Source organism: Hipposideros armiger, unplaced genomic scaffold, assembly GCF_001890085.2.
Source record: "Hipposideros armiger isolate ML-2016 unplaced genomic scaffold, ASM189008v1 scaffold_730, whole genome shotgun sequence".
NCBI lineage: Eukaryota > Metazoa > Chordata > Mammalia > Chiroptera > Hipposideridae > Hipposideros > Hipposideros armiger.
Genome location: NW_017732080.1, coordinates 941,831 through 955,025, shown reverse-complemented (window position 1 = coordinate 955,025; position 13,195 = coordinate 941,831). Strand labels below are relative to the sequence as shown.

General features: G+C 35.9%; 1 protein-coding gene across 1 annotated transcript in view; it reads right to left on the bottom strand.

Moving 5' to 3' along the window:
* Nucleotides 1-13,195, bottom strand: part of ANTXR2 (ANTXR cell adhesion molecule 2) — a 98,258-nt gene that overhangs the window by 14,318 nt on the left and 70,745 nt on the right. The window contains exon 13 of the mRNA XM_019627428.1: nt 1,470-1,514. Coding sequence (XP_019482973.1) covers nt 1,470-1,514 — 45 coding nt within the window. The remainder of the gene's footprint in view (nt 1-1,469; nt 1,515-13,195) is intronic.

Genomic DNA, 13,195 nt, shown 5'->3' with positions numbered 1-13,195 from the left:
TTGATTAAATTCTTAAAATATTGCTTAGTCAGCAGTGGCTCACAGTTAACTGTTGTTCTGAACAATGCCACTGATATGGAAGAAATGTAGTGAAAATTATATATGGGTCATGTTGCTATATTTGTGCTTACATGCACAAATTTTAAGTGGCGTTCTATGGAATACGAGGACTCCTTCCCTTCCACATGTTTAGGAGTCTCCCTTATTATACTAGGTTAGCAAAAGTTGCTATGAGCATCATGTGGTTTTTTTCCCCCTATTCATCACTTTATATTTAAAAAGATAAAACATTAAAATTAGACAGCATTTCAATAATCATTTAAAGCATCAACATATGTGTAAGTCTGAACTCTCTGAAGTTTGTACTAAAAAGATTGGCAGTTAAGAAGCTTTGAAAATCCACAACAACTGTACATTTCATATTTCATGTTGCTAACACAATTTTGGCTAACAAACAGAGTAATATAAAAGTACAGTAGTCCTCCCTTATCCACGGGGGATATGTCCCAAGACCCCTGGCAGACATCTGAAACTGGGGATAGTACCAAACCCTGGATATACTAGGTTTTTTCCTATACATACATACCTGTGATAAAGCTTAATTTATAAATTAAGAGATTTCATGGATAGAAGATTTGTTCTTATTGTAGATCTTAGCAACATCATCATATGACTTTTTTTCTTCTTTTCTTATTAAGTTGAGAACTTTCACCTTTTCACTTATAGGAAACACTTTGCGGCTTCTCTTTGTCATATCTAAACTGCTGGCATCACTACTCTTGTACTTGGGGGCCATTATTAAGTAAAATAAGGGTGTCCTGAACACAAGCACTGCGGTATTGTGACACTGGATTTGATAACTAAGATGGCTGGCTACTGAGTGACTAATAGGTGGGTACAGAGCATGCATACTCTGGGCCAAAGGTTCATGTCCCATGCAGGACACAGCCAGATGACATAAGATTTCATCACCCTACACAGAATGGCACATAATTTAAAACTTATGAGTTGTTTATTTCTGGAATTTTCCATTTGATGTTTTCAGGCCTCAGTTGACCACAATTGACCCTGAGTAACTGAAGCTTTGGAAAGGGAAAGCGTGGATAAGGGGGACTACTGTAAATATCATTTTGAAGAAAGTAATATCTTTAAACTGCCAGTTTGGCTTTTCCAACTTTTTGTAAATAAAATAAGTGACATCAGAATTACTGATATAAGAAGTAAATTAAATCTCTATAAAGTATCGATCCCGGTGGCCAGTCTACATTTATCAATGTAGGAAGGACTCATTCCTCTAGCACATGAGAGAAATCAGGAGAGAACAAACTACAACAACTGGTTTTTATAAATTCAAAAATCAATACATAGGTATCATAGTGATCTAACAATGTAACTGGTCCAATTTGGGGATAATATCTAAATAGAGGGAATAAAAAACCACTGTTGTCACTTATCTGACACTCATTTACCTGTTTTGGTGCAGGGGGGGGTGGGGGAGGTGGATCCTTGATAACCTGTCCAAAAAAAAAAAAAATCAAATGTTAAAATCTTTGGTGGCCTAGAGAAGAATCAGTGAGGATTTGTAAAAATAGTTAGATTAGTAAAATACTGTCAAAGATGTCCCCAGTGATCCTTGTCTTCCAACATGTATGCCCCTCCCTTTAAATCTGGGCTTCCCTGGAAGGGGCTTTTGACTAACTAGCGTGAGATAGAAGTGGTACCACATGACTTCTGAGGCTAGGTCCAAAGAAGTGTTTCCACCTCTCCTGACACCCTTGAAGCACTCATTCTGAGGGAAGCCTGCTGTCATGTTAGAAGCCTGACCTCAGACCACCAAGCTGTGAGGGAGCCCAGATAACCTTATGGAAAAGCTGGGCGATGAGAAACAGGCGCTTGCCCAGTCAGCCATATCAGCTGAGGTGCCTGACATGTGAGAGAAGACTCTCTCTTGGCTATAGAGCCCTCTTAAGCTTTCAGATGACTCCAGCCCAGCTGCCACCTGACTGCAGTCACATGAGAAAATACTGGAGTGAGAAGCTCCTATTTGAGCCAGTCTTCACAGAATAGTGAAGCCACTAAATTGTTTGAGGATATGCAGTTGTGGAGTCATTTGTTAGGCAGGACTAGGTAATAAGAACCTAAAATCCACAATACTCCTTAACACACATTCGTTCATTTTATCTTTATGATATTGATATAGTAGTAGCTTCGTTTTTCAGGTGAATAACAAGAACAAAAACTGTCATATACCTTCCACAAAGTTTCACTAAGTGCTGCGTCTAATGTCAAAATGCAAACATTCTTCACTAGATTACAGTATGTCCCCTCAAACAGAGTAGTAATTGGCTAGCAAAATCATCCTGCTACAACTCGTTGACTTTTTCATAAACTGACAGCACAAAATTTAGCTCACTTTGGATGAGATACATAAGAAAATGAACATACTCGCTTTCCCCACCCTTTAGCCTAGAAACAAACCAACATCTTAGCCAAGATTCATTTCCCGTAAATCATTACTTGATATATTCTTTCATGAAATTTAATACCATTAATTCTTTATGTAAGAGGAATGGAGCCTGAGATCTAATTTAAATAACCTTTATTGGTACTGGTGTATTTGGACTTTCGCACCATCATGTTAGAAAATTATTGACCAAGTGCCAGTGGCTTCTGTCCATTCAGGTACACATCCAAATCTCTACACTAAAAAAAACTGTTTGAAAAATATAACTGCTTCATTTCATCTAATATCAAATGTGTTCAATTATATTATTAAATTTTCAAAAGTTTAAAACAATAACTTTGAAAAATGACTATCATCAGGGAATTACCGTATTTCCCCATGTATAAGATGCACCCTTTTTCAAAAAATTTGGGGTCTGAAAACTGAGCGCATCTTATACCGTGGTTGTAGATTTTTTTATGTGCATTTCCCACTTTTTCACGCTTGTTGTCTTTGCGCTTATTGTTTCTCACTTGTTATCGGTATATTAGGTTACATTTTGCCACGTTCTGCCCAGAAATGGCTCAGGAAAGATTTTTGTACAGTGCTGAATTCAAGTTAAAAGTGATTCAGTTTTGCAAAAGTGAATGGAAATCGTGCTGCTGAACGTAAGTTTGGTCCTCCTCCAACTGAGAAAACAATCCGAGACTGGCTATGGTTGGGAGTTTTGACAGTGATGAGGAGTTGTATGAATTTTATGATGAATAAAACTTGAGTTCAATAACTTTATGTAATACATTGTTTTTCAAATTTCAGGCCCCCAAATTAAGGTGCATCTTATACATGGGGAAATACGGTACTATTTAGGTATATTGCTATTATCCTGCATATGTTTTTTAAAGACTGCTTGTCTTTTAAAGATATATACTGAAGTGTTTCCAGGTTAAATGATATGATTCTGATATTTTCACCAAAGTAATCTGGGGTCGGGAAGTAAATGGGATTACAGATGAAATAAGATTAGCCATAAATTGAGAATCACTGAAGCTGAGTGAAGGAGGCATGGAAGAGTCATCATTTTAGTCTTTCTCTGTGTGTATGTTTGAAATTTTCCTTAATAAAAGGTTTTAAAATTTTTAATGCTAATGTTTAGAGAAATGACTCTTTACTTTTTATGTGTAATGTTTTCATCATTCTAATTTTAGTTTAGATCTAAATCTCAGGGAAAAATACACAAACAGTAATTACAACCACACAGATATAATTGGACAGTAATTTAGTTTGAATCTCAACCTAACTCACTCTTGTAGCCTTCAAGTTTTTGAAGTTTGTTATTTCTATATAATCCTTTACTTTATTCAATTTTATTTTATCAGTAAACATAAAATTCTAGTTCTTTTTAATGATTTTGAAACATAAAAATCTTCGAATTTTTACAGTTAGCCCAGAAATAAATGCCAGTGGAGGATTAAGATTTAAAATAATATTATAGTAAAATAAAATAAAATTAAGGTTATCAAGCTACAGGTGCATTTCCTTTATAAAAACAAAGCACCTTATATCATTATCAACTACATGTCCAAAATCGATCATTGAATCAATCATTGATCTGTCAACATTTCATACTCAGCAGGGTCAAACCAACCTAAACATCTTCATTTAAAAGCGAACTCTTCTTCCTATCTTTCCTGTGTTTTTCAAGTAAATCACTCTTTCTAGTTACAACCTCAAATTTTTCACATATCTATAATTTTTCCTCTCTTCTAAATGACTTCACCAAATCATTTACCATGTCCAATTCTTTGAAATAGTCCCCTTCTTCCATGAATTCTCTCAATTTTCTCAAAGCAGGTCAGATTCCCTTCATATGCTTAGATGCCTGTTTGTTTTCCCCTAGCATTTATCAGCATTGATAACTTTTTCTAGGTCCAAAAAACTATAACTTCCATTAAGATGGGTTTTATGTATTTATTCTTCACTGTATTCCCAGTACTTAGCAAAGTTTCTATTTTATAAGGAAGAAGAAAGGAAGGGGGGAAAGGGGGAGTTAGGAAGAGAGGAAAAGAAGAAGGTGGGAAAGGTAGAAAAAAGGAGAGAGAGAAGGAGGGGAGGGGAAGGGAAGGGAGGGGAGGAGGAAACAGGGAAGAAGGACAGATTCTGGGCATTCCATTCTCACTGTCACTACCTAAAATCATAAACTCAAGATTCTCTGGACTTTAAAAATATGTAGTGTAACATTTTCAATTTCTCCAATGAATTTAACCAAAACTTCAATATTCTGAAACATCCCCACCAAGTTGTAGTCCAACTACGTTTGAACTCCTGCAATAAATAGAAATTCATGACCTCACAATGCAATTCATTCCATTGGCAAGGAACTCACATCATTTGAAACATTTTCCCCCCAAAGAAGCCAAAGCCTCCCTCTCTGTAGTTTCCACTCTTTAGTCATGATCCCAGGACATGGAAATATACATACACAACTGATTTTTCTTCCAGAAGAGAGCACTTCCTATTTTTGAATATAAGGATAATATACATGTATCTATTGAGCCTACTTATCTGAAGGTAAGCATTGAAAGCATTTATCATGAAATGGTTCTGCATTATTTAGTTATCTTGGTCAGTTTCTTTAGTATATAGTCATTTGATCAATGTCTCAAAGTGTGGTTTGCAGAACTGATAATATGTGTGAATGGTGCTCAGACAAAACAGATGTACCCCCACCAGTCCTCACTCTCATTCTATGCATTTTAATTAATAACATATTGATAACATTGATTGATAGTCTATAATCACCATAGCTTTTTTTTTTTGCATCAGTGTCTACATGCTCTCTTTACTTAAATTCGACATCTAGCTTGTTTGTTTGTCTCTAATCCATCCTTCATTCTAACCTATGTAGTCAGGCAATATTCAACAAAAGCTTAATTGATCATTTCTCTAGTCAAAATGGGTCAATGGTTCCAATGACCACAGTGGAAATCAGGAAATTACTGTATTTTATTTGAACAACTTTACAAGTCCTACTTTTCCTCTTAGTTCTGCAAATTACATAAAATGTTCTCCAAAGTTCTCTCACTAGAAAAAGATCAATATACATCCTTCAGTCCACTAACTTTGAGTATAATGTATGTGAACTTATTTTCATTTCCTTTGAGGATTTCAAATTTACTCTGCTTATTACCTGTACATCTTATCTTACGCTGGTATATAAGTTTCTGAGGGCATAAATAGTATCCCCAAGCTTCCTTATATCTCCTGAGAATTAATGAGCATCCCCCTCCATGACTCGGCCTTTGTTGTTTTTTTAAGTATCACTCATTATCCTGCATAGCATCTATTAATAGTATTACATTGATATGGGCAAACTTAATTTAAATTTAATATCCTTTTGTGGTCACTGCAGACAAACTCACAACAGGATAATGAGAAGTATCTTTGGATTCTTTCACTTGAAAGGAGACTCTCTATCTCATGCCCTAAGCTACAACCTGGAAATCCAAAGCCCCATTGTAGTGCATTTAAGTGAGCCAGCTCTTCTATTCTCATTGCTCAAACACCTCAGCATGGTACAGTTCTGCCCTAACAGCCTGTTTACAAACATCCCTCTACATTTACCTCTCTTTCAGGAAGACTGAAAACCCCTTTGCTTCTCCCAAATAAAATGACCATTTCCATGCTAAGTCCCATCCAGCCTTCACAGACTAGTCTACAAACTTATGAATGCTTTATCTGCAAGTGTTAAAACTTCTACATCTATATGTTGCTGCACCAGTTGAACCATTCATCGTTCATTAACTTGTGTTTCTATGCTTATCTTGGAATTTTTCAATTAACCTTTAAGAATGCAGATTTCTTAAGGGCAATGATAATTTCTTCTTTTTTATAAATATCGCCAGTACCTAAGAAAGTGCTCTGCAAACAGCAGATACTAAAAATATGATTGAAAGTGAGCTGAAGGAAATAGCTGAGAATATTCACAGACTCATAGCCAACCTCTAAATTTATAAGAAAAAATATATACATATATATTTATATATAAATGATAAACAGAGATGGTTTCCATGAAACTAAAATAATTTTAAGTCCAAATAAAATGAAGCATCAAATTTCTCTTTCAACTAATAAAGTCAGAAAACGAAGAAACTCAATGGCAGATGGAAAGAGATAAGACTACCCTAAGTTTCTTCATCTGGGAAATAAATGCAATTAATTGTAGGTCCTTTCCAACATGAAAATTCTAATAGGATGTTTTAAAAAATACATGTTATGGCATTTCCACCAGGACTTTTGCTTCCATGACTTTCCATAATTAAGTAGGCCATATGTCTAAATGCATTTGTATTCACCTTATTCCAGAAAAAAAACCCTAAAAACATTAGCGTTTGTTTTTCCAATAACATGTAATTAATATTGCATATGACTAAATGCATGACTTATTATAAATTTAAATTGATTTTGAAATCCTGGGAGGTGTATTTTCTACATTGTTAACAATGGGAACAAAGGCCTTAAAACTCTGCCTAAGTCATATTTTGATCTGGTAAATTAAGGGACACAACTACCACAACAACAAATAGCACCTTCAGGAACTGAATCGGAGCTATGGCTCATGTGTGTGCTATTATTACTATTAACAATAAGCACCTTTTACTGGTTCTGCCATGTACCACACACTGTATTTCCCTTATTATAAGAACCCTGAGCAGTGACTATGCTTATCTTCCTTTTAAATATAAGGAGAGAGACGCTGTAACTTCAGTAACTTATTCAAAGATATATACAGAGAAAACATTAGAATTAGGATTCAAACCCAAGACCCAGGTCCATTGATCTCCAAAACTCTGAATTTAACTTCTTCTGCCACATGACATCATTTTAAAATAAGGTTTAGATTGCAAAGGAGAAGGGTGCAGAAGGAAAGGCTTAAGATTTCTTGAGTAGTTGTTACTTGCTAGGATGCATGGATGAGTGGATAAATAAATAGGTAGACAGATATAATTTTTATGATGACTATGTGAAATAGGTTATCATTCCCGTTTTATTGAGATATAACTTGTTAATTCACATGCCCAACATCACTAATCTGGATATGAAGGAACAAGACATAAAATGGTTTTTTGTGATGTTTCAAAATGCTCCCTCTCTTCACTCTACCATGCAGCCTCCTAAGTAACAAAGAAGGGTGAAAATCATCTGAAGCCATTTGGCCCCAAAGCCAAAAAAAAGGGCAAAAAAATCTGTGTCCAACTGATATTTGTACATTTCAGTAAAACCAGTATAGGAGAAAAGAAAACTTGACTGTTTGTCCAAATACATTAAAAATAACAGTCATGTGAATCCCATTCTTGTATTAAATAGCATAAGAACACATTCATTTTGAAAAAGATGTATTCATATGCACCATATTTTATGAGAATTTGCAGATTTTAAAAGGCATAATATTGTCTAGTTGCCAGGAATTTCTCCACTTAGCATCCTTTAGCTCTGTATTGAAGATTCTGGAAGACACTCTCACCACTTTATGAACCATATGCAGAATTTGATTCTTCTCCAATTTTTTTTTTCATTAGTTATTATCATCATCAGGGAGGATTACATCTCATCTACTTAGCTGCTAGAATGAAGATTTCAGTTTGGAGGAGAGCCGATTTCTTAGGGGAAAAAAAAAGTTAGCTGCTTCAGGCAACAGTCCTTTTGATCTGCTCATTAACACTTTTCAAATGTTCGAGTGATGTGGGCATTCTTTGCCCTAGAAAATGTCAGCACTGGAGCCTGCAGCCAGCTTGATGTGTTCATATGTTCTGATATTCAGAAAAGAGTGAAAAGAACTGTCAACAGTGAACTGCCTTGGATTAAAAAAAAAAACAAAACCAGATACTGTACAACAACTGTAGATCAAGTAGTATTTCAGAGCTCATTCCAGTGACAAAAACAAATGCTCAGTTTGTCAGCGATGTCATTTAAGTGCCTAAGAGCCCACAGACAATAGAGAAATCATTTGTAGTGGTGACAAAAATTTGTTTAAAGTATAGGTGGGTCTTCCTTTCATTCTCCCTTGTCTTTTTTGATAAGATATGAGAGCAAGTGTAGTTACTTTCCTCTGTGATGCATAAACACAAATTCTCTTACATCAGTGTTTGGGAAGTCCTTTTCAGAATCTCCCAAAATTTGATGCTTTCAAACATCCAGACCAAAATAAGGTCTCGGTGACCTCATCCTCCATTTCCTTTCCTACTTGGCAGGATCGTCAATGTTCAAAGATTCTGATTTTGAACAAATAAATAACTGGTGGGAAGTCTGGACAATAAATAGCGTTTAAAATGCCATAAATGAGAACTGGAAAGAAGAGTGTGAGCGTTTATGCTGCCAGGAGTTAAAGAAAGGCGCTGCTGTCAAGCAAATAAACTAAGACCAGGAAGAGTGTGGTACCCCGTTTTGTACATGATGCTCTGTTGGAAAACATCACCATGGAAGCAATAAGTACTAACATCACACTCTGTTTCAAGGAGGCAACCAAACATAAATCATTTTAATTAATGGTGCAAGGAAGGCATATTAAAATTTAAATTACTTCTGTTTTATTGTGCATTCCCCCCCCAAAAAAAAATCAGGCTGCTCTCAAAGTAATTCAATAAAGGCTCCAAGAGCCCTCCTCAACAATAGAAAACAAGTGAATGTACAAGCATTATTACTATTTAGAAAAAACAGCACAGCTGTTGCTGGCTAAGAAAATGATTCTATAGAGCTCCAGTCAGATATATCCTCATCACGAAAGCTCAACTTACTTATAAGCAAATTAGGCTTTAAAAAGATAACTTTTTAAATGGTCTTTAAATGAAGATTTATGAGATCTTTATGTGGTGCCTTAAACGCACTAAGGAAAATGAGCTTGCAGTTTTCCCTGGAGGATGGAGAACTTTGGCCAAGGACACTAGAGCAGAGTGAACATTCATCATTTCCAGCATATTCAGATATTTATTTGCAGCTGTAGAACATACTCTAATTGACAATACTCCAGAAAGCCTTTGTTTGCCACCTCATTAGCCTTACATCTGTAATTCTGTGGAGTGTCTGCTTATTCCAAATGATGCAACTATAGGGCTGTCATTTCTGCCATCCTGATGGTAAAACAAATCTGCTATAAACTCAACATACTTTCTAAATTGCACAGTGATGAAGACATCCTTATCTTCTGATATTTCATTCATGATGCAATACACACTAAGTTTATTTTTAATCTTTCTGGCCCCATTTTTTTAATTTAAGGGAAAAGGAAGGGTTCTGTTGATGTCTTTGTTAAAGAAAAGCAGTTGTAAAAGATGGATGTGAGGATACCCAGTGAGCAGCATACAGACTCGTTAACAGATGGTGAGAAATAACGTCACACAAAAATCAGAACTTTTCCCCTTATGGAATAGTTTGCAAACTCAACACACTTCATAATTCACTAATGGTAGTGCCTAAAAATTTCAGCTTTGCAGGCGGGCTCTTTTGTTATGATTATTACTAGAAAAGTTCTCCAAATAGCATTGATTCAGATTTCTATTTGCCTTGGAAAGCCCCGGCACAGAGAGGACACTATTCTGCAACATTTCAAATGATACCATCTCACTTTTATTCTGGAAAATACTCATTAAAATGAACTGAAATATTTAAAATTTTTAAATAGTCTCACATTAAAAGCATCTTAGGTATCCAGATATTCTATTGCAGGGGTTTTTCCCTTAACCGTTTTTAGTCTATGCCCATCTTTGGAAATCTGGTGAACCTATGGAACCCCTTCTCAAAATAATTAAGCTAAATTAAAATACAGGATTTAAAGGAACCCAAATATGTTAAAATGTAATTATCAAGTGTGCTAAAAAAAATCTGTGATACAGAAATATGTGCCTCTTTATTAATTCATTAAATAATGAAATATAATAGTAGGTCTAGGAACTATCATAAGTTTGAAATAGCAATATGTGTAAAAGATATTTCAAAAATATCTGAACAATTAGAAATGCGATGTAGGATATCTGTGATTACTACTGGTGACAAGGTCTTCAGAATTGCTAGTACTTCTGTGGACTGTGGCCTACATTCATAAATGAAGGAAATGATAAATTTCAGTTAGAAGTAAAAATAAATTTATTTTTCATACTACTCAGGTTAGAAATCCTTGTTGGGGTATATTAGAAGAAGCTAGAAAAAAGTTAAATTGCTTGTAATTCAGAGTTTTTTATAATTAAACTTTCATACATAATTTTATCTTAGTTCCTATTCTATAGAATTACAAAGGCCACACTTCCTATCGTGTATACTTTATAAGGGACACATTTTAAATAAAGTCAATGAAAATCATACAAGGAACTTAGATTGTACCATGAATCTCTTCATGCACAATACTTCCCCAAAGTTGGCAGAGTTTTTATTAAAACTGGCAACAGTTTACCTTATTTTAAAGTTGTCTTCCAGGTAAAGAGATATGAAGTGTCTCAATTTTAAGAACTGAGATAGCTCATGAAGGATAAGTGTTTACTGTACAATATGCCCAGTTTACAATGATGAGTAAAACACACACTACTTGGCTTCATGAAAATTACCAGATTCTAAAGTGAGAGAAGGACCGGCCAAGTGGCGTGATGGTTAAGAACTGGCTTGGGACGCCAGAGGGACCCGGTTCGGATCCCACATATGAGGGCCAGTGACACTGCCCTCTACAGATAAGATGCTGAACAACAGCTCAACCTGGAGCTGGGCTGCCGTGAATCGCCAGTGACGACGTAGGCTGCAGCCCCTGCTGCAGTGGGTTGCCATGAGCTACCATGTGTAGCCAGCAGCCAGCGTGAGCGGCCAGCAGCCGCAGTGAGCGGCCGTCCAGAAGCCGGTGACTGATCTGCCTCACCCGGGAAGAGCACAATGATGGTGCCAACTTGGGCCAGTGAAGCAACGTCCTCCACAACTAGACTGAAGAACAAAAGGACAGCAACTTGTCTGTTCCCCTTCCCCCAATTCCCCAGCGCTGTTACCATTCCCCCAATTCCCCAATTAAAAAATAAAATAAAATAAAAAAATAAAGTGAGAGAAATGTTCAACAAATACATAAACTGTTTAATCATGATTTCACTTAAGTACCACCAAAAAAGTACCATTTTCTAACCTGGCAGAGTAACTTTTCAAGGGTTTTGGCTTAAAATTTTAATATATACTATTCTAGAGGAGATATATCAGACTTTGATGTGTTTCTTGTTCCTGATACCAAATTGATACAGCTAAGGAGGCATACGTTGTAGTCTCACAGATAGAACATTTAGTTAAATGCTCAAGTTCTTTGCTTGAACTATAATAATCATAATTTCTAGCTTTCAGGCAATTCAATAGTTCAGTATCTAAATATGAATGGAATTATACTCGTACTGACTTCTTTTAGCAAATTATAAGCACCCTGAGAAAGCTGTCCATGGATTCCTGTTGTCTATTAGTTCTGATAACACATAGGCTTTGGATAGTGCTGAAATTTAGAAACCTGTTTCTTCTAAAAATTCCTTGTCACTCTGAATCAGTAAGCAAATTCAACTCAGTATATAAATCATTATGCATATTTACTTTACCTAAAATAAAACATAAGAGTAATTCTAATTTTAAAGAATATTTATTGATTTTAATAGTCTTAGAACCACTGCAAACATTTTGAAGACCATTTCATGTCTTCCATCTTACAACCTCTTGTATTCCATGAACAGTTTTTGTAACAAGTTTATTTGAAAACATATTACTACCCCAAATCAATAACCCTAAGCAGTGATTCCCAACTCTGGGCAATATCAAAATCATTTAGGGAATGTATTTGTTTCTTAATGCTGCTGTAACAAGTTACCACAGACTTAGTGGCTTTAAACAACAGAAATTAACTTCCATATAGTTATGGAGGCCAGAAGTCCAAGCTGAGTCTTCTAAGGCTAAAATCAGGTATTTGCAGAGCTGGCTCCTTTTGTTGGCTGCAGGAGTATATCAGTTCCTTGATTCTCCCAGCATCTGGTAACCGAGAGCACTCCTGGCTGGTAGCTGCATCATCCAGTGTCTGCATCCAGGGTCACACTGCTTTCTCCCCAACTGTAGTCTAATCTCCCTCTATCTCCCTCTTAGAAGAACACTTGTGGTTGCATTTAGAACCCACCTAGGTCACCCTGGATAATCTTCCTACCTCAAGATCCTGAATTTAATCACATCTGCAAAGTCTCTTTTGCCATGTAAGATAACATTTCAGTTTCCAGGAATTAAGACCTGGGTAACTTTAGGGATCATTATTCAGCCTACCACAAGAGTCTTTTCCAAACTGCCACCATTGGAAATCTGACAGCCATTATTCTAAAAGCCTTCAGTATTTGAGGGGGGCGGGGGGCTGAGAATCACTGTCTAAGATATAAGTAACACTGTCATCTTTGAGTCATTATCAGATATCCATGAAATTTTAATCTCTGAACAATGAATGATTAAATCATTTCATAGCCTATTTTCATAAAATATGAGATGATTGAATAAAGAATGTATAACAAATATTGAGGCCTCTGTTCGGGGATTTTTTTTTTCTGGGTTTTTTCTATCTTGATAAGAGCTCCTGAGCATATGACTCCCAAAGAGGTGGATCACAGACACAATCTCAACGTGCCTGAGAACAGACACTTTAGGCTGCTTAGTCATGTCTCAGTTGAAAGACTCGATTTAAACCTTTGCCACTAGTACTTAAAGCACACTCAAACAAAA